The sequence below is a fragment of the Vicugna pacos genome, chromosome 3 (assembly GCF_048564905.1).
Source record: "Vicugna pacos chromosome 3, VicPac4, whole genome shotgun sequence".
Lineage (NCBI taxonomy): Eukaryota > Metazoa > Chordata > Mammalia > Artiodactyla > Camelidae > Vicugna > Vicugna pacos.
The window spans coordinates 68,206,598-68,229,571 of NC_132989.1; the positions used below are offsets into that span (position 1 = coordinate 68,206,598).

The following is a 22,974-nucleotide window of genomic DNA, read 5'->3' on the forward strand; positions in this document are numbered from 1 at the left end:
TCTAGACACTAAGAAATCAGAGCCTTTCAGCACTGGATTGCCAGGGATCTGACAAAAGTACGTGACGTATTGTCAAATGGCTTTGAAAAATACTTCACCAAAAGCCCCTCACTTTTATTTTTGTCTCTTCTCATATAAAATGGGACTCTCAAAGTGGCAGGCAAGGAGTACTCCTAGACTAAGACTAAAGTCTACTTAAATTAAAAAAAATATTTGTTTATTTATCTTTTGAGCTGTCTAATTTATTTTGCACACTTTTTAAATTCCTCTTTTCTGGGTTTCCTTTTTTTGGGGGGGGTAATTAGGTTTATTTATTTATTTTTTAATGGAGGTACTCGGGATTGAATCCAGGACCTCATGCAGGCTAAGCATGTGCTCTACCATTGAGCTATATCCTCTCCCCCTTACTTAAATTTTTCATGCTATTTCTCTTGCCTAAAACCATCACATGGCTCCTCACAGTCTACAGGACAGTAGCCAAAGATGAAGGGCTTTCATCAGCTGCGTCCTGCCTGCCTCTCCAACATATTCTCTTGCCACTCTTTGCCCTCCTCAGATGCTTCAGCTCTTCTTAATGATGTACAGTTCTGGAATGTACTGGGCTCTCTGCCTGAAACAGCATTCCCTCTGGCCCTCATTTCAGCATTCACCCTCCACCCTTCCTAAGGGTCATCCCCTTTGAGAGGCTGTCCTCGATTCCCCCACCCAGTGGTCAGGCAGTGCTGAGGGCACATCTCTTGGTTCTAAGACCATGTGTGCACACCCTCTTATAACACAAATCTTTCTTAATCATGGTTGTTACTTTACTAATTGGTCTTCCCTACAAACCATGGGCAAGTTGAGGCGAAGGACTGCATCTTATTTTGGGGGGAGGGAGATAATTAGGTTTATTTATTCATTTATTCATTTAGTTATTTTTATGGAGGTATTGGGGATTGAACCCAGGACCCTGTGCATGCTAAGCACACACTCTTCTGAGCTATATCCTCCCATCCAAGGACTGCATCTTTGATCTGTGTCCCCGACGGCCTCGCTGAGTGCTTGGCCAACTAAACTAAAGGACTTCCATACCTGCCAAATGAGTGTTTATTTCAATTCATACTTAATTTCATCACTACAATATTCTGATTCTTCACGTCCCTCCTCAAATCCTTTGTTTTTCTTTTTTTTCTACATAATTTTCTTTCAGTCTGTGCGTGAACACTGTCTCATGTTACTGTAATTATGCATTTAGCTGTGTGCCTTCATCTGCAGACTATAAGCTCCATCCAGGCAGGGTCTTTGCTTCTCTTGTTCACACCAGCATCTCTGGGGCTTAGCATAGTGACTGGCATAGAAGAAGCATCTAGTAAATAGTTGCTGAATAAATTTGTCTTTTTATGCAAAGAAGTTATATAATTGCCTCCTTCACTGCATAGTAAATCTCTTTTCTTGACATTTGCATTTTCTTGTGCTGGAGAAGAACCATGTTTGAGTGCCAAATAATGATTTATTTATTTTGTTGGCATCATTATCACAGGCGGTGGGATTCCATCAGCCAGGTAGTATCAGAATTGCTACAACTCCTGTAAGAGTGGATGAATTTAAATATCAGATGACTCGGACTGGCTGGCATGCAATAGAACAGTATATTATTGAACCTGAAAAAATTCAAGAAATGTTCCCTTTACTCAACATGAATAAGGTATTTATCTTAAGGGCATTTTCACCATTTGTTGACTTTAATTAAGATTAGAAAATGTTATTTAAAAATTTAATTAAAAATAGAAAAACTTTGTGCACACGTATTGAATGGCAAAATCAGATGATTCATGCTGAAATTTGGGTAAATTACAAGGTGGGTAATTATGTATGCTAAATAAAATAAAGGTAGTGAACAATCTTATTAGCTCTCTATCTATGACAACTGAGGAAACACTTTCAATACTTCTCTGTGACTGTATCCCCCAGATCTAGAGGTTTCTATGCACAAACCTTCTGTTTGAGAAATGCAGAGAAAACAATAACCTGGTGTAGTAAATGTGTGAATAGAAGGCCTGTGTTACTAAAATTGTTTTTTACGAAGTCAAAGGTAGAGTACATGTTATATTGCTACACAAATGTCACCTGACTCATGGCTGTACTACCCTGACAGGCTGTATGTCAGGTATTGATCTAGTTTTAACCAAATCTGGCTGGAAAAATCCACTTGGGAATTTAGTGTCTTTTTGCTGGGTGATAATCCCATTTGAATAATAACAACGACTAATACTACACTACCTCACAGGACAGCACATGCTTCTGTACTAGGCGTGATGCTAAGCCCTTTACATGTATAATCTCATTTAATCTTCACAATCATAATAGAAGGTGTATATTATTACTAAACAGGAAGCTGCAGTTACATAGCGAGCCCAAGCACATCCAGCTAGAAAGAGCTGGAGCAGAGATTTGAAGCCAGGCTCTCTGACTCCTTTGTACGTACTACCTAAGGGTACAAGGTGGGGCTGTTCAGGGAAACAGAGGCTTGTGTTCCTCCCTGGTGACTCCTGCAGTGTCGCTGATCCCTGAGGGTTCATCGCATTGATCTGGGAGTTGGGTTTGTCTGCCCTGGTGAGTCTTTACAGGCTACTGGCCCTCCCTTGTCTATAGTTTTGTGTGATGTCAGCATGGTGGCCGATTGGTGTTGGATTGCATTGTCTGCATTGAAATTCTGCCACTACTACTAGGTAGAGTATTCTTAGATCTGTTTGTATGTCAACCTTGGAATGCTTTGCTGGAAGTCCTCACCATCAGAGATTTTTCTGAAGGACATTAGTCAATGAAATGTGTGAGAAGAGTATTCTCTGGATCTAGGCAGGGTGCCAAATCAAATAGATGGTCACTGCATGCAGTCACATGGTCACTGTGTGAGGACTTATCCATTATAAAACACCAATGTGACATTTGGAAGTCTACAGTAAATAGCAAATTCCATTAAAATCAAAAGTCTCTTGCACTAAACCTATGATAAGAGATTGGATTAGTTATCCAAAACTTCCCACAAAGAAAAGCTGGGGCCCAGATGCCTTCAGTGGTGAATACTACCAGACATTTAAAAAAGAATTAAGATAATTCTTTACAAATTCTTCCAAAAATAGAAGAGAAGTGAACCCTTCCCAATTTATTCTAGGAAGCCAGAATGTATTGCTATGCTACCAAAACTTGACAAAGACATCACGAGAAAAGAAAGACCTGTATATCTTACGAACGTAGATGCAAAAATTCTCCACAAAATACTAGCAAACTGAATTCAGCACATATAAGGAGTATTATTTAGCATAGCCAAGTGGAATTTGTCCTGGTTCTGCAGGGTTGGTTTAACACCTGAAAACCAATCAGTGTAATACATCGTATGACTAGAGTAAAGGACAAAAACACATGATCATCCCAATAGATGCAGAAAAAAATTTGCAAAAGCCTCTTGCTCGTGGTTGGTATTGGATGAGACCGAACTATACTACTTCAGTGCTCACTCCTTGTTTCATCTGAGTTTAATTCTTTGTTTCCCCCACAATGCCTACCCTCAAGCCCATGCACAAAGTAGGTTATTTAAGAACTAGTTGTGGAATGACTCAATCAAGTATACATTTTCTTGACACCAGATATATACTTAACATGTGAATTTATTAATAATATTAAATAATTAAATATAAATAATTGATCAACTAGCATTAAATTTAACAGCAAATTTCAGAAACTAAAATAGTAATGCTTAAACAAGAAAGAAGTTTATTTCTTTCATTCAGGCAGTCCAGGGCTTGAATGCGGACTCTTTTCCATGAAGATTTCAGGCCTTCTGGATCATTGCTCTGTTATTCGTAGCGTGTGACTCTTTTGTTCTTATTTCAAGATGGCAGCTAGAGTGCTAGCCATCACGTCTGCGTTCCAGACAGCAGGATGGAGGAAGGAACAAAGAAGAAGGGGCAGAGGGCATATGCCATTGTCTTTTCTAAATGGTTCATGGAATCTGCCATGTGACACTTTTATTTGCATTTCATTGACCAGAACTTAGTAATAGTTGTAGCTATCAGGTGGAACTAATAGTTGCCAACTATTGGAAACTTTTTGTTCTTAGTGGTCATGTGTCTAAATAAATATTTGTTTTCTATTGCTATGCTGGGGAGAGGAAAATGGATATTGGAGATAATTGCAAGCCTCTTTCAAATAGCCTGTCTACTTAACTCTCAGTGTGAGTCCTGCCTAGGTCTGAGCTTGGAGATGGGGGGGAAAACAGAGGAGACTCAGCAATCTGATGCCATGATGCATTTTTAAAGTCCAGTTTTATTAAACATTTGCTGGAAGGATATATTTACACTGAATGGATATATATTCATTCATTTGAATATTGCCTCCTTTATGATCAATTTAGATTTTAGCTGGACTGTATAATCCTGGAGACGGTCACATTGATCCTTACTCTCTAACTATGGCCCTGGCTGCTGGGGCTAGGAAATATGGTGCCCTTTTAAAATATCCTGCCCCGGTGACTTCTTTGAAACCCAGGTCAGATGGAACATGGGATGTTGAAACACTACAGGGATCTGTGAGAGCCAATAGAATTGTGAATGCTGCAGGTAAGTGTCATATTTTCTTTAAGTAGTGAGTTCTTTTCCTAGTAGCAAAGAAATAAGATATCTAGGCATGAAGTAATGTCTTATACTATGAATGTTGTTATGAAACACTGTGATGCTCCCCTGGTGAACATTTTGTCTGTTTCTAAGCTACAGAGCTCTCCCTCTATCACTTTGCTCTTGGTGTGTGAGATACGACTCTGTCCTTGGTTTTCCATAGCAAGTTGGTATTGTTCTCTGTGAGACATTTTATTCTGCTCCAGATCATGTTTTGCCAAATTATGCTGCTTTTTCTTTCCTATGTTCACTGTTTCAATAATAACCAAATTCTAATGTTCAAATTCATGAGCAACCTCTTTGCTCTCAATTTGCTTTTTAGAGCAGATTTGATCATTTGTGTTCTTTCTTATCCATTTTGATTACTTGACTCTATTCAAAAAACTTTTTAATCCTTTTCCTTTCAGTACATTTTTAAACATATTTCATAATCTTTTCTTTGGGTTGTTCTGTTACAATTTAGACTCAGAGTAGTGGAGGCAAAAGAGATATTTGAGAGAATCTAACAACTCACTCATTTTCCGTTTGTGGAGACCAATGTCCAAAAAGGTTCTGCTACTTGGCAAAATGACAGTTATGTCAGAGCCAGGACTTGGATCTGGGTCTTTTGATCCTTGAGTTAACACACTTTCTAACAGGTCATTTTGCCTGTGAAATAATTTTCAAATATCACACATAAAAAATAAATTTTGTGCAAATGAAAATGCTTGCATAGTCTAAATTGGCCTAATAATTTATATTTATCTACAGTTTGTAATGGTCAATTTAGAGCCTAAAATAAATATGAGGCAGCTACTAACTTTCTCGTGGTCTGCTTTTTGAGTCATTGCTTAAATTTATAAAATAAAAACCGTCTTTATTATTTATAAAATCAGATGATATGCTATGAGGACATGGCAGAAACATGTACCCTTAAGATTCTTTCTTCTAAATCATAACTTCTGATTGGTGTTATTTTTTTTTAACAAAGCATTTTTAATGGTCCTGGAAAAAGTCATATGTCTTCAGTATTTAAGAGTTTAAGTTAATATTTCTGAATCTTTCTAACCCATGACCCACATTTAAAAACCATAAAAATCTTTGCCTTCTTTTATATAATTTGAAATTCAAAATAATGTAAAATGACTTACCTAAAAAATAAAAGGGCATAAAACATTGCTTTGTTTTTGAACTTTAGTTGTCCCCCCACCCCAAGGGAATCCCCATCAATTACTCCCTACTGTCCTTGGGCACCCAAGTCTCAATTCTGCTAGAAGACCTAAGGCAACGAAATCATTCATCCTGTTTTTCCAAGTAGTAAGATTTCTTTGTATTCTTGCAACTTTCTTTATGGCCTTATGAATTCAGCCTCTAAAAACATTTGACAGTTTTCACAGTGATAGTAAATACGAAAGAAACATGCCCTGACTTCATATCCAGCAGCCATGGCAGACATTGCTAATTGATCACTGCACTCATTTCAGAGAGTCTTGGACAAATCCTACATTTTTGTTGACACAGTGCTTTGGGTAGCTACACACTCCCAACTGATATTTGGAGAAATAACATAGAAGACCTTAATTTAACACATTTATTTATTGTTTTCCTAAAATGGATAAATATTTATTTGTACAATACATTGCCATTGTAATACATTTTTCCCCTCAAACCATAATCTGTGAGGAATAAGGAATCCCTGGAGAGAAAAAATGATTTCCAAAGAGATCTGACCTAAATCCAGTACACTGGTTACCAGATGAAGTGTTCTGTGCAGCTGTGTAATCTCGTGGGGTGATTGGGGCACGGGAGGACAGTACCAGGAGGTCCTGCTTCATTCTTTGCTTGTGATGCCTTTAACTCAGCCACGTCCGAGTTCCTGTCTTTGGGTCTCAATAACTCCAGGCAGCTCCTTATTCAAAGCTGTGTAAAGAACTGGGCTGTCTCACACAACATTGTAAAATGATTATAAATCAATAAAAATGTTAAAAAAAAAAGAACTGGGCTGTCTCAATTCTCAGTTCTTTCTGCATTCAGATCATATCTCTGGCCCATATCTTTTTTTCCTTTTTCTCTTCCGTCTCTTCTTTTCCACTGGACATAAGTTATTGGAGAATATCTAACTGATCACATATTAGTAGTCCATGGAAGGTGTGGAAGGGTATGTGTTTATTTATTTATAAGTCTGTTTTCAAAAAAACCTTAGGAGTTCCCTAAAAAGTAAGCCTCAGTAATTGGGGGTGAAGTTTTGGATATGGCCTCTTCTAGAATTAAAGCTAACAACAATTTTATGAATAGAAGCAACCATCTGCAGACTGCATCATGCTAACACAATTTGGAATTTGTGTCTGATGGAGTGTTCCCCAGAGTTACTCAGTGAGACCAAGTTGTCTCACAAATTCTGTTGAGCCCCTCAGGCAGCTCTGAAACCTAATTACAATAACCAGGATATAGACTTGAAAATATAACCAAAAGATGAAAGATGTGAAGGTTGCTGGTATCCACTCAATTGTACCATAACCTGCTAAAAGTTTCTTTATGTGGAGTCATGACAGAAGGCTGCTGAGTCTTCAGGATATCCATGAAAAAGAAAGTCTAAAAGTAAAAATTTGTCAGTTTGCTGATGTGTCTCCAGCGCTGTCCAGGTCAGTGGGGATCTTTTGACCAGAAACACATTATTGCTGATGGTGTGACCTGGGCAAATTACTCATTTGTAAGACGGAGATAATAATTCCTATCTCAATGAGTTATTATGACCAGTAAATGAGCTAATAATGTAAAGTACCCAGAAAAGTCTTACCACATAGAAAGCACTAAACAAATTAAGCACAATAATGATGATAATTATTGTGATTATTATAATTATTTTCTTGAAGGTCTATGCCCTGGTCTGGGAAACACTAGCATCAGATGTCTCAGCTTCTTGGTACCAGCCTGAGGATTCCCCCGCTCCTTTCACTTGCTGTGTAGACATCCAGCATCCGTTATGCTGGTAAATTGACTTCCCAGTTTTCAGTGTACGTGCCTAAGAGTCACAGTGGGAAGTTTCCCAGGTGGCTGGCTGGGAAGCTGTATTTTAAATAATTACTGCAGGTACTGTACTGTCTGCACCAGATGGTCTATAAAATATCTTTTGAGAAACACTGCTATGTAGGTGTTCCTACAGGAGAGAGAATGTAGGAACCTTATTCTTGAGCAAACAGAGCTGAGGAGCAGTTTCTGGTACTGCTGCCTTCTTGGTGTGCAGTAGGCTAATGTACCTTTAGTACTGCTTAAACACAGTTTCACTTTACCTTCATTCTGCCCCTACCATCAGGGGCAGCTCAGGGGCAAGGGCAGGAGCTATTTATTATGATGCAAGCTCTTCCTTTGCACAGTGATGAATGTCTCTCTTGACCTCACTTTCAGTTGACTCATTAAGCCTGAGATAACTTTGTAAACTTTACTTAAGAATTTTCCTAATGTAGTAAAATCAGAAATGTGATTGGGTCATGCCAACATGAAGCCCAGGGTTCAGCCAAAAACAATTGCTTAACTTTGCCGATACTTTGCTTCAGAGAATGTCACTGCATAAACCATCATTGTCTCTGCACCCTTCATTTTAACTCCACTTCTATTAATCACTGCATTTTAAAAAATAGTACCTATTTTCAGTGCTCACTTTTGTTGACTCTTCTTTTCAGTGTTTTTCAGGTGATAACAGTAGATGATAGAGGATTCCTCCACATTTGTCCCTCTTCTCTTTGAACTTAGTAGGGTGGGTGATCTGGCAGGGGTTGAAGTGTAGTCCTGGCAAGATTTGAGTTAACTTGCTTGACATATAGAGGAAGCGAATGCTGCCAAACATCACCATCATAGGGGAAAACAGTGTAGAGCTATGGGGTTTGGAACAATATAGTTATGTGATACTTATGTGTACATTTCCACTTTATTTTAATGATTAAATGCATTAATAAGCAGGCAATTAGGCTCAGAAATGTATAAATATGTTTGACTAGGACAAAATTTATTTTCTCCAATTTATGTTTTTAATTGAAACGTATATAGGAAGGATACTGCAGTGATTTGTATTGCTAGGCATAATATTTTGGCTATTTATATTTTAAAACTGCGCCAGTGCATATAACTAGAACATGTGGCTTTACCATGTTTTCCTACAAAGTCCTGACATTGGTAATTGACATATTCCTACCAGTAAGAATAAATTAAGTCTTTATTAGAAGACCACCAAACAGCCCTAATGCCCACAGGCAAGATTTCTGGTTTGCAAATGGGTGCTCATTTCTGGGACTGTTATCCAAGTGTGACCAACTTAGCTGTTAGACCAAAACAAAACAACAGAACACAAGAAACACAAGGGTGATGTTTAGATGGCACATGAAAGTACATAATCTGGGTTCCTAGGCTCTTTTTTTTAACATTTTTTATTGATTTATAATCATTTTACAATGCTGTGTCAAATTCCAGTGTTCAGCACAATTTTTCAGTCATACATGGACATATACACACTCATTGTCACATTTTTTTCTCTATGAGCTACCATAACATTTTGTGCATATTTCCCTGTGCTATACAGTGTAATCTTGTTTATCTATTCTACAATTTTGAAATCCCATCTATCCCTTCCCACCATCCACCCCCTTGGTAACCACAAGTTTGTATTCTATGTCTATGAGTCTATTTCTGTTCTGTATTTATGCTTTTTTTTTTGTCCTAGGCTCTTAATTGATGATTTGCATCTAGTGCTGAACTTTATAATGACAGAAACTTCAGAACTCCTTATTAGTTTGAAAAAAAAAAAGCAGAGACAGAAATGGTTAAAAATCTAGAGAATGCAACCTCTAAAGAAATAACTTAAGATTCTCTAGTCATTTGAATGATTATTCAAAATTATTATGAAATAAACAAGAAAGTAGAATCCCTTCTCCCCAAATAATTCATTAATGGGTCAGGTGACCCCACATCCCTGCCAAATAATCATTTTTTATCATTTTAGATTTTCAAATATCTTTATACAAGTGAAGGAGTCTTGGATTTTTAAAATAGTTTTTCTGTAGCAAGAAAGCCAATAAGACATATCAATTCCAGGGTCTTCCAGTGTAAACTTGAGCCCATCTCTTTCTCTTGCTGGACTTCAGTTCCACCTCTGTAGACTGAAGACCAGCAGGGAGAATCAAGGGTCCTTTTAGCCACAAACTACCTGGTTCCATCTTTTGCAAAGTAAAAAAAATAACACTTATTTCTGCCAAGAACACGGTCCCCATAACACTGTGAAGGATGAAGCATAGATTGTGGAATGACCCCTGCCCCCATTTGTGAGCCCTCCCCACTTTGCTGTGACATCTCCTCCCTCCTGCTCTGGACTCCCAGGGCTTTTGTGCCTTTGCAAGAAAGGATCTTACTAACATACTCAAACTAAATTTTTAAAATAACAGAGAAAACTTAATGTGCTATCTCTCTCCAAGCATATACATTTCGAAGTTTGAGTTAACAGAACAATTCTGTATTTGTAGAATTTAGTGGGGTGGGTAGAGGGCCTGACCAGCAGGGCTTTATTATGCATGATTATTATGTTGGTCACATCAACACGGGGCCTCTTCCATTGCCTGACCATCCCTGTTCTGCAAGTAAGGTCAGTCCATTACTGTCTTTCTTATCAACATTTGTACATTTTATATATTTGGGTTGTAAATTTTTTCCCTTCAAATAATTTTTTTTTTTCTGCCCACCTTTGCTTCTGGGCAAAATACTTTTTCAGGAATGGAGTTCCCTTAGATTACAGTGTCTTCAAAACTCTGGGGTAGCGTGAAAGATTGTCTTGTCTTCTCTTCCTCCATTCAGTTTTACAATGACAAAAAAAATTTAAAGTTGTTATGACATTCTTTGGACTTTGCCATGAGTACTGAAGTCTTCTAAATGTTTTCTTTTAATTTAAATCACTGTATCAGTGTCAGATGTGGTACATTTATATATGTGGTGGCACTGCAAAATGACTTTTTGTTTCAGGATTTTGGGCTCGTGAAGTAGGCAAGATGATTGGCCTGGAACATCCTCTCATTCCAGTGCAGCATCAATATGTTGTTACATCAAGTATACCTGAAGTGAAAGCTTTAAAGCGAGAGCTCCCTGTGCTCCGTGACCTGGAAGGATCGTTTTACCTCCGACAGGAAAGGGATGGACTTTTGTTTGGTCCGTATGAAAGTCAGGAGAAAATGAAAGTTCAGGACACGTGGGTCACCAAAGGAGTCCCTCCAGGTGGGTTCAGCAAACAGAAGTGTGTGCAGGTCTCACACATGTATTTTGTCCTCCCTGTAGCTCTGGGCTGGCTGCAGAATAAGATGACACTATTAATACTAGACCATCAGATACCTGGGACATTGGATGTGAGGAATTTGAGGTGAATTCTGTTCTCATATCCCTTTGAACTATCACCACAGGGAGTGAGGGAGGAGAGTTGGTGGTGGAAAAGCTGATAAAAGATGCTCCCTGCTGCTTTGGGAGGCCCCAGGTGATTTTTACCTGCCCACACCGACCTCCTGCCTTCCTCTTTTTCCCTCACTCCCCCTCCTACTTGGTCTAGTATCTAGATTTGGATATAGCTGCTTTTGTGCTTTGACAGTTGGAAACACGACAGGTATCAGAGATAGGACATCCAGACTGGTAAGAATGAAAGCTTCCAAGTGTCTAGCAGAGCAGGGTAGGTGGGTCTTCTAAACCGAAGCCCTCCCTGATTGCATCAGTGGATGTGAGGGAGCCTCAGGCCTCTAGGCTAACACAGGATGTACCATAGTTACGCCTTCAGGTTCTGTAAGGAAGAGAAGAACCTTTTTTTGTTTTTCATGAAACATTTCTGCAGAGGCAGATGAAGGATTGGGTCACCTAGGGAAGTATCTCAGGTTTTAATCTATAAAACAAGTTAAAATGTCATGGGGACACACTTATTATAGGGAATATAAAGAAATGGAGGAAACTGTGCTTTCTAGAGTTACACTTTGATAAGCTCGTTGGGCTAGGGAATGACTCCCCCCTCCTGCTCTTCAAAGAACACCTGGGTCCCCGTCACTACAACTGATTGCTAAATCGCCTTCTGCAGGAGCTGGGCCAGTGAGCTGAGGGCTTTGGTTTTGCTGAGTGGGCTCGGCATGTGTTTGGGCCTGCATGGAACAGCTCCGGATCCCAAAAGGATAGCTGATCTGCCACCTGGGAGCCTCCCTCTGTGCCCCTCCCCGACGCTGACAGCCTTTCCTCCAAATAAATGTTGAAGAAATATTTAAATAATTCCAGTTGGAGGGAGAACCTCAGTGTGGGCTGGCCCTGGGCACCCACATGTCCTAGTCTAGGTGAATCTGCAGGCCTCCATGCCACTGACCCAACCCACAGTCCAGAGGAAGAATGAGAAGCTGGCTGCCGTGTGGGAACATCACCAGTACGGGTGGAGGCCTTTGAGAAGCTGCCCTGTGGCCCTGCTTTCAATCCCAGTGCCAATTATGGCTGAGAAGACGATTGTCTTCCAAGACCCTGACTCTTTTCCCAGCATTCTAGCCCTCAGATATGTGTGGGATGGGGTTGAGGCATGAGGCCTGCATACCATTCCTTCCCTCCTGAGAGTTAAAAGGTGTCTAGAATCTTAGAGTAGTTTAATCCTTATCCCCAGGGTCCTGACATGACTTTGTAAACTCCCATTGCCCTCACCTGGGAGGATGGAGCACTTTGATGGTTAATTGAAGGCTAAAAGCTCTCTCTTTTATTTATTAATTTTTTTTTAGTGGAGGTACTGGGGATTGAACCCAGGACCTTGTGCATGCTAAGCATGCGCTCTATCACTGAGCTATACCCTCCCACCTAAAAGCTCTCTCTTGACAAACCAAGTTATTGTTGTTTGTTTTTTTTTAAATTGTGGTTGTATTAAATGCTAATATGCATAAATTAAAATTTTCTACAAAGGTTAACTTTCATGATTTATTGTTTCAAGAAATAACATTATTATTCTCAGGAATATAATATAGTAGTATAATGGTATTCATCTACTGATAGTGAATATTAAGTTTAGATTTAAAAAGAAAGAAAATACTTTCCTAACAGGCTATCTTTAAATGTTAGCTGATTAAGAGATTTAAATCCCTTTAGAGCACATGTCAGGGCAGCCGTGGCATCTTGACCACAGTAGCATGTCTTTTCAGGTTTTGGAAAGGAGCTCTTTGAGTCTGATCTAGACCGAATCATGGAACACATCGAAATTGCCATGGAAATGGTTCCAGTCTTAAAAAAGGCTGACATCATCAATGTGGTCAATGGTCCTATCACCTATTCTCCTGACATTCTCCCTATGGTGGGGCCCCATCAAGGGGTCAGAAACTACTGGGTGGCTATAGGCTTTGGGTGAGTATCTCCATGTCAGTCAACTTTTATGAGAGAGTCATATATTTTAGATAAGTCTTGTCCTATAATCTCAGGCCAAAAATGGAAAATGGGGGAGAGGCAGAGAATTTTCTCCCTTTCATGACTAATGAAACACAAGGAATAAAAATTTTCAGTCTTAAAACGTTGACTTGAATAGGTTTTAAAGATCTATACACAGAAAGGCAATAATTTCCTGGAATTTTCTCTTTGCATATTTCCTGCCATTTCCATTATTTGTGTCTCCTTTCATGCTGTGAATATTCAGATAGGTCTATTTGCCCCAGTTTTACAAGGATGTTTTCATAACACAGTGTGACAAAGATATTTCAAATTATCAAATATATAATGTATCTGATACCATTTTCACCGTAATTCATGTTTGTTCAACATGATTTGCTTCTTTTCGATTCCTCGGATTCCTTACTATTTAATTCCATTACCCATTTGATGTTTCATCTCTAATATTTGTCTCATTAATTTGGTGACTATTAATGTCAAGCCTACTTTACTGTCATATCAGAATTTCTAATATTCTATTTTTCTTCCCCATTTTATTTGGCCATTTATTCAACTGATAGTTGATGATGCCAGCTGTGTGCCAGTTGGAGTACTAGGTGCTGGGCTACAGCTGAGGACATGGCAGTAAGTCTGGCCAGAGGCCCAAGGCTGGTTGGGGTGCTGTTCTTCTAGTACAAGAGAGAGGCTGGGTCTGAACTAAGGGGACAGCAGTGGGAACTGAGAGACAGGAGACAAAATTGTTTAGATTTGGTGATCAATTACATTAGGTCTTAAGGGAGAGAAAGAAATAGCAAATGACAGCCATCTTTCTAACTTGACTCCTGGTTGAATGCTGGGACCAAAGGGAGAAAGCACCAGGAAAATAATGAGTTCCATTTTTGACAGGTTGCGTTTGAAGTGTTGAGTTTAGGTCTTTGTAATATCCAGAGGGAGAAAATCAGATGGAGCTATGAGGCTGGAAGATCTCATGTAACTGAGGGCTTAGATAATCACCTATGGAGTCCATATGTAGGCGTGTGCATGTGGGAGTGTTGCTCTTGTACATCATTTGTATATGTTCTTTGAAGAAATGTCTCTTTGTATACCTCGCCCATTTAAGAAATTGGATTATTTGTCTTTTTATTGCTGAGTTGTTGTTCTTTATATATTCCAGATGTAAGACCTTTTTCCAATACATGACCTGCACATTTTTTTCCCATTCTGTGGGTTTTTTCTTGGTGGTATCCATTGAAGCACAAAAGTTTTTAATTTTGATGAAGTCCAGAATGTGTTTTTTCTTTTTTTTTGAATGTAATTTTGATATCATATATAAGAAACCATTTTTTAATACAAATTAATGTTAAGATTTCTACCTGTGTTTTCTTCTAAGAGTTTTAGTTTTAACTCTTACATTTAGGTCTTTAATCAATTCTGAGTTAATTTTTGTATATTATGTGAGGTAGGTTCCCAATTTCATTCTTTTGGGGATAGCGAGTTTTCCTAGCACCAATTGCTGAAAAGACTATTCTTTACTGATTGAATTGCGTTGGCATCTGTGATATCTTTTTTTGTGATGCCACTTCTGAGTGTCCGGAAATTCAGTGCAGTTTTGATACTAACTCCCAGAGTTAGTGCAGACCCCACTAATTAAGGACTCAGTCCCACAAAACTGTTCCCACTTCAGAAGCCAGTTTCAACTTCCAGGGATCACCTGTACTTCTGACTGACAGGCTACAGACTTCGAGGTTCCTACAACCCCCTCCTCAGGTTTGATAATTCACTAGAATGACTCACAGAACTCAGCAAAACCCTACTTACTTTTAGCTGTTTATTATATAGAATACAACTCAGGAACAGCCAAATGGAAGAGATGCACGGGACAAGATATGGGAGGGAAGCTTCCATGGTGCTGAGCTTCCATGCCCCCTCTGGTGGACAATCTTCCTAGCACATCAATGCGCTCACCAACCCAAAGGCTCTTTGAACCCTGTTGTTTAAGAGTTTTTTATGGAAGTTTCATTACATTTGCACAATTGATTAAATTATTGACCATTGGTGATTGAACTTCTGGTGACCAGCCTCTATTCTGAAGCTGTCTAGCCCCACTGCTCCCCTCTCCATTGAGTGGTATCATTAGCATACAAAAGAACATAAATTCCAAAAGGTTTTAGGAGCTCTGTGCCAGGAACTGGGGACAAAGGCCAAATATTTATTTATTTTTATTATACCACAAAATCCTTGTCAAAAATCAATTCACCATATATGTATGGATTTATTTCTGAACTTTCAATTTTATTCCATTGATCTACATGTTAATCGTTACGCCAGTACCACAGTGTCTTGATTACTACAGTTTTGTAGTAAATTCTGAAACTGGGAAGTGTGAATCCTCCAACTTTGTCCTTTTTCAGTATTGTTTTGGCTATTCTGGGCCTCTTATATTTTCATGTAAAATTTAGGACCAGTTTGTCAATTTCTGCAAAAAAACAAGCTAGGATTTTGGTAGGGATTGCATTAAATCTATAGATCAACTTGGGGAGTATTACCATCTTAACAATATTGAGTCTTCTGATTTATGAACATGGGATGTCTTTCCATTTATTTAGGACTTCTAAAATTTCTTTCAACAGTGATTTCTAGTTTTCAGGGTATGAGTTTTGCACTTTTTCTTTTTGCTTAATTTATTCCTGAGTATTTTATTCTTTTTGATTCTGTAATCAATCACTACATTATTGATTTAGTCAGCAAATATTTGCAGATCATTGATTGTAAGCCGTGCTCTTTATCTGTGAGTAAGCAGACAGCATCCCTGGCCTCATATTTATACCTCAATGAAACACCTGTTACTAAGGAAATTAGAAAGTTGCTTTTTTTGGAATACCAGTTACTTATCACCTGGAAATTGTATCTACTTGTGTGGGGCTGTTGTCGGACTCCTGCTGTCATTTCTGTGGGTAATTCTCCCAGGTTGCAGACATTGCGAGGTAAATGGGGAAGGTAACAGGTCGGGGCAGGCAAAGTGCTTCACTCTCTTTGAGCAATTTGGCCTGACCCAGAAAGGCCTTCTTAGTATTTAAAAGTTGAGATTGTTAAGATATTTCTCATGTAACATGATGGAATGCTCACATTGCTGCCCCTCCCAGCTAATATCAGAGTCCATTCCATGGTTCTGAAGGCCAGTGGTTTCCATATCTGGCTGAGCACCAGAATCGTCTGAGGGCTTGTTAAAGGGCAGAATCTCTACTTTGTGGTTAGTTACATGTGTTTCATCCTCCTTTGCAGCTTATCTATGAAATTCCTATTATTTGTCAGTAGAATCTGTGAAGGATGTGTTGAACTGGAGAACCCACAGGCAGAGTCCCAGACACCCCTCCTATAGACTCTGATTCAGGAGTCTGGAGAGGGGCCCAGGGGTCAGCATTTCAGTGTCACCTGTTTTTCTGTTACAACCAGTCCAGAGAGTAGGTCATTGCAAACTCTACCTATATGCCAGCACTCATTTACCTTACAGATTACCCTCAGTCAAAGCTGTTTTACTTTTATCCCACGTCTAACAAGTTATCCTGGTTCTAGGTGACTAACACAATGTACGCCAAAATGTTTAATGAGTTATGCTGAATTGAATCTAGCTTTCCTGGCTTAGAACAGACTATACACAGCAAACTTAAAGAGAGGGGAGTGCTGTAAGGTGTAATACCTGGCAGTTTAACAGGAATCATAAAAAGGCAGATACCAACACTCAGAAAGCATAGCAGCTGGGCCACGTGGAAGACGCGGGTTCTGCAGATTAATGCTGGACATAGAAAAAGAGCCTAACTCTCCTCTCGTCATCAAGTTCCCTTTCACTTCCACTTCACACATTACTGCCTTCTGAAAATCTCATCAGTTGGGCAGCCACCCTCTGTTGTTGGTTATATAAGAGCCCAGAAGCCGCCATGTCTCGCTTGCCTACTAAGTGCCCTTAAATGCCAAGTCAGCTCTCCACCAGCACCCTAAAGAAAGCGTGCACATGAGGAGACTAAAGCTCAGGGTGAGTCACCACTCGCTCAAGGTCACACAGCGAGTAGTGGCAAAACAAAAATCATACCCAGGTCTCTCTTACTCTTTGCTTTTATACTTTCCACCACTAAACCAAGGGCTCTCAATAGATGTTTCACAGCACTCAGTTGAATGGGATTTTACAGATAACTTGTTGATGATGGTTAGAAAGCTGAAGTGTGCCTTGTGAAAAGGGCAAGAACGTGCTGGTGTAGCAGTGAGCCACAAGAAACCGAAGCACAACCCTGGCTATGCCCAAGGAGTCTGCCAAGGATGTGGATTCTCTCTGTTATGTGTGTCTTGGCTGGAAAAAGATTGAGAATTATTGAAGAGAAAATAAAGTCCAATAACAGGGAGTGTACCCGGGAGTCAGATGACTGACTCTGTATCCTGAATCTGCACTTTATGGCTGTGTAACCTTTTTTAACCCCTGTGTGCAGGTTGGTTTTCTCATTGCTGCAACAGAGTTGCTAAAGTGTAAATCAGCTGGTACATGTTAGGCGGAAACAATGTCTAGTAAATGGTAAGCCCTCAAATTCAGTGGAACTTTATATAGTTTCAAGTCTTGTAAACAGGATCTCTAGCTCTCAAAAATGGCAACTGTTGGATATCATACATGGGGACTGGTTAAATGGGTAAACATTTTAAGCATATAGCTCATATATATATATATTTTTTTTTTGGTTTCTTGAAACTTAATGAGATAGTTTTTGGGTAATTTAGATGAGCCATGTATCTTTTTAAAACTATCCAGAGACGTATAAATTGCTGCCTTTTTACTCTGCTTGAGCAATATCCTTATAACAAATATAGACATTCGTTTTTATAAAAGGGCAAAACTGGTATCTTGTTGTGGGAAAAGTTAGTTAACATTTTCAGTCTTTGCTAAAGTCCTCCTATGCTCTTAGAAGAGCATGTGATTCTGGCTAAGTAACTGTTTTCTGGGATACTGGAATTTCTTGCATTTTGAGGTCCACTTGTGTGGCTCCTTTTCTTGGTCATCTCCCCATGATTCTCTGCTCATCCATTTCCTCAGAAGCTTCTCTTGACTTAACCTGCAGATGAACTCACAGTGGAGTCTTTCATCAGACAAGAGTGAGAGGATAGAACTGCTCGTGGGCAATGTCAAGCTGTGATCCCCCCATCTGACGTTAAAGTCTTCGCCAGTCATGCTCTTGGTTTTATAGCATCTTCATGTGGAAATAGAAAACAAGCCCACTCTTCCCATCAAGTCTGTAGGTGATGCTGCTTTGTCCGAATGCTTCTAGGATGACGGCCCAAGATCCCTGCACAGAGGCCATCACTAAGGGGACCTGAAATAAACAGAGACTAAGAGATGGGCATACCGCTCTACAGTGTACATATTTCTCCTGCAAGGTTCCTATTAGTCAGGATAATCATAGCTCAAGAGGGCTGATGAGGTACCAACCACATCTGCCTGTTTGCTTCCTTTCCTCCAATTTCCTAAAGTAAGCATCCTTACTGGCTAAGACTCAGGCTATTTTGCTCTTGAAACTGGAAACTAACTATCAAGTCAGGCACATTTAGACACCTAATTTTTTTTTTGAGGAAAAAAATGATAGTATAAAGATTATATTGACTATGTGTTCTGAATAGCACAGAACACTCCAACTCTGAGGCCTTATAAAGTATTTGGACACGTTTCATTATTGGAAAACAACATGTGTTAGTAACAGGGTATTTATTTCTGTATTTGAAAGATATGGCATAATCCATGCTGGTGGGGTAGGGAAATATCTCAGTGACTGGATCCTGCACGGAGAACCTCCTTTTGATCTGATAGAACTGGATCCCAATCGTTATGGCAAATGGACAACAACTCAGTACACCGAGGCCAAAGCAAGAGAGTCATATGGATTCAACAATATTGGTAAAGTGCAAATTTACTATTGTTAAATTTCAAAATTGACTTACAGCGTCTCTGACTCAAGATGCTTTTTATTCTGAGCATTGTGGAGGGGTGGTTAGGGATTCTAAAAAGCATGTGCCACTAAGACACAACAAGAAATCTATGTGAATGTTTGTATCTAATAAGAGGAATGCATCAGTGATTTTAACTTTTAAATCTATTTTTACTTCACCCTTTGATGATCAATATAAATGACAGTTTTGTTTTTTGTTTTTTGTTTTTTTTAGTTTTTCTTTTGAAGTATGGTTGATTTACAATGTGTTAGTTTCTGGTGTACAGCATAGTGATTCAGTTATACATACATATATTCTTTTTCACTATAGGTTATTAAAAGATATTGCATATAGTTCCCTGTGCTATGCATTAGGACCTTGTTGTTTATCTGTTTTCTCTCTAGTAGTTAGTGTGTACAAATACCAAATTCCCAATTTATCCCTACCCCAGCTTTGCTCACTGGTAACCATAAGTTTGTTTTCTATGTCTGTGAGCGTTTCTGTTCTGTAAATAAGTTCTTTTGTGTCATATTTTAGGTTCCACATATACATACTATCATATGGTATTTGTCTTTGACTTACTTCATTTAGTATGATAATACAACTTTTGTTTTTTTAATGTCCATATATATGTGTATGTATATATGTATATATGCATACATGCACATATATATGCTTCTGGACTTTAAGTACTGTGTTTTCCATTTTCTGAATCCCTTCAAAGTATTTTAGTTTGGGTTATACACTATTTAGAGGATCGGTTTTCCTTTTCAGTTGGTTACCCTAAAGAAGAACGGTTTGCCGGGAGACCAACTCAGCGAGTCAGTGGGCTTTATAAAACCCTGGAGTCTAAGTGTTCCATGGGCTTCCATGCAGGCTGGGAGCAGCCACACTGGTTCTATAAACCAGGCCAGGACACTGGGTACAGGTAAGTAAGTGACTTAACCTGCCTGTGGCCTGACAGCCAAATGAAATTTGGGGGTAGAATGGAAGGACACCAGAGAAGTGTCATGTCCCCCTCCCATCCCATCACTCCACCCTATTCCAAAGACCACTGAGCCTTTTCCCACAAAAATTCTTTTCTGGTAGTGGAGGCATTAGTTTATCCCACATGACACTGGCCCGCATCCAGGACCCATGTGGCCTCAAGAGTCCTACAGCCAGCCCAGGTGAAGCCTCTGCTTGGCATTTTCCAGTTGCTCAGAGGAACCTTCCCCACCCTCTCCAAATCCCCACATGGCTTCAGGTGGCTCCTGAAGGTTTGTCCTGGTTTAGGATGCCTGGTCGAATCACATGGTATGGAAGCAGTGTGGAAATATGGATTTTCTATTTGTCAAGGGATATCTGAAAGCAACTGCTTTCTAGTGTATGTGCACTGAATCATGCAAATTATATGCACTGCTGATAAATTACAGGAAAATTAGCATAAAACATAAAACATGTCACTAAAACAATTCTTTGAATTCCCCTAAAATTGTTACCATTGTTGTACTCGGATTACATGTCATTGTTGTACTTGGGATTAATAGTGATCATATATTTTTTCTCATGAGAATCCACAAACCTAGGGAAAACAAATAGCAAACCTAGAAATTATGTTACCTTTTTAGAAACGTGTCATTTTGTTTAAAAGGTTTTGCTGCCTACTTTCAGACCAGATCTGAATGGTCCAAAGTGTGGTAGAGGCCCAGTTGTTGATTAATGAATGTGGACTCTGTAGGCAGCCAGTGGAGATTACCTGGGGGCAAAATGCTAGTTTGGTTTTTCCTAAATGACCCAGATAAATGCGAGGTCTGTTCTTCAGCTTGTGCTGTTTGGACCTACCCTGTTTCTTTTACTATTTTAATAATTAAACCACTGAAAACTCATTTTGCAGACTTAGCATCCTGCTCTGAAGTTAAAATACCACATTAAAAGTCCGCCCTGTGGAGTAGAAAGGACCCTGCATGATGAGTCAGGAAACCTTTGTTCCAGGCCCAACTCCGTCATTAACTAATAGAAAGGTCTTAGAAGTCACTTTGTGCCTTTTCTCCAAAAAGTGAAGATGTTGGACCAGATCTTTGCTTAGTCCAGGTGTGGACCAACAGCATGACCATGTAACCTGGGAGTGTTAGGGTGCAGAACCTAGGGCCCCACCCCAGACCTGCTGCATCAGAATCTGCACCTTAACAAGTGTGAGTGATGTTGTATTTGCATAAATGTTTGAGAAGCACCAGACAAGGTAGCTCTACCTCCCCTGCCCCCATATTCTGATTCAATTAGGACCCCCAAATTAGTATTTTTAAAATGCTCCCCTAGGTGATTATAATATGTGTAACAGGACTGGTTGACTTCTAGGCTCTTTTCCAGATCTGAGAGCCCATGTGTCCTATCTTACTGTCTAATTAAGTACTACTTCATTCACTATGAAGTGAGTCAGCGAATCGGTAATAACTTAAAAAAATCAGATTCCAATATATGTGTGATTTGCAGAACAGGTTGCATTTTTCCCCCAAATGAGATTTTCTAGATGTATAGGCCTTATTAAAATATCCTGATTCTGTAATTTTCTGAAAATGAATGACTGTTGTTTTATGACAAACATTGTATTTTAGGCCAAGTTTTCGTCGCACAAACTGGTTTGAGCCTGTAGGCTCTGAGTATAAACAGGTTATGCAAAGAGTAGGGGTGATTGACCTGTCACCGTTTGGCAAGTTTAACATCAAAGGCCAAGACTCCATCAAATTGTTGGACCATCTCTTTGCAAATGTCATTCCCAAGGTAAATAACCTTATAGGGGTACAAGGTCCAGGATTCTGGCCTGCCTAATTCTCTATCCCCTCATTTTCAAAAAAACCAATGTGTTATTTCAGTCCATGTAATGATTTCTGTATGAACATCAGAACTCTTCAACTGACCAGGGGTATTCTAGCTAATTTTCAAATTTAAATTTTTGTTGAATGAATTATCATCTATGGACCTCATGACTTTGCTTAATTGTATCCATAGGAACTGCAAAATTGGCTGAAGTGTAATTACTATGACAAGTAATTATCATGATCATTGAAACTGAAAATTTCTAAATTAATCTTGGGTTTAGGTTTATAGATATTTCACATAATTGAAAGACAGAAGATTCAGCTGTTTCTCATTGTTAACACCCACATTTTTATTTTCATGTGGTGTTAAAAGGATACGTAAGATATCTATTTCATCCTGAGATAATTTAAAATTCTTTTGTGTAGGTGGGTTTTACAAATATAAGTCACATGTTAACACCGAAAGGCCGGGTGTACGCTGAGCTGACTGTTTCTCACCAATCTCCTGGGGAGTTTCTACTAATAACTGGTTCTGGATCAGAACTTCATGATCTTAGGTAAGTGTACGACTGGTTAGAAAATGTTCTATGAATTATATATTGGCTCAATCTTGCGCTAAGATTTTCTTTTACCGGTAATTGAAAGTACAACTTTAATTCTTAAACCTCTTTTTTTTAAATACATTTAATATCTTTTATAGGAGATTATTTGAAGTGAGGGCCCCTGTCCTATTTCCCTCCAATGGATAGTCCATCCGTAGGGTTTATTGGTTCTAAATAATATTAACTCCCATTTAGTAGCATCACCAATATGTCAGAACTCTTTCTACATATTATCTCAGTTAAGTCCCTTAACGGGCAAGGTATATGTTTGTCCTATTTTCAGATGAAGAAACTGAAGTTTGGGTTAAAGTAACTTGCTCAAGCCAGTCTTTTTGATTCTGATGCCCACATTCAGTCCCCATCAGTGAACTGTACTCCCCTGCCAGGTTACCTCCTTCCTTTTTCATGCTTCGTGCTCTGTAGTCCACAGCTGCGTCTAAATGTTTGACCTGCCAAATCGATCCTTCACATGAATCTTTAGTCTACTCTCAAATGTGTAGTCTTTAGTATTCCAAGAACATTTGGAATACTGTTTTATGAACATCTTACTCTGACAGATTCTCATACCAGTTGTAAAATGATGCAAATTAT

At 39.1% G+C, this 22,974-nt stretch overlaps 1 protein-coding gene across 1 annotated transcript in view; it reads left to right on the plus strand.

Moving 5' to 3' along the window:
• Nucleotides 1-22,974, plus strand: part of DMGDH (dimethylglycine dehydrogenase) — a 56,880-nt gene that overhangs the window by 3,543 nt on the left and 30,363 nt on the right. The window contains exons 4-11 of the mRNA XM_006197600.4: nucleotides 1,520-1,684; nucleotides 4,391-4,595; nucleotides 10,632-10,880; nucleotides 12,806-13,004; nucleotides 18,782-18,951; nucleotides 19,758-19,911; nucleotides 21,578-21,743; nucleotides 22,208-22,338. Of these exons, the coding sequence (XP_006197662.2) occupies nucleotides 1,520-1,684; nucleotides 4,391-4,595; nucleotides 10,632-10,880; nucleotides 12,806-13,004; nucleotides 18,782-18,951; nucleotides 19,758-19,911; nucleotides 21,578-21,743; nucleotides 22,208-22,338 (1,439 nt within the window). The remainder of the gene's footprint in view (nucleotides 1-1,519; nucleotides 1,685-4,390; nucleotides 4,596-10,631; nucleotides 10,881-12,805; nucleotides 13,005-18,781; nucleotides 18,952-19,757; nucleotides 19,912-21,577; nucleotides 21,744-22,207; nucleotides 22,339-22,974) is intronic.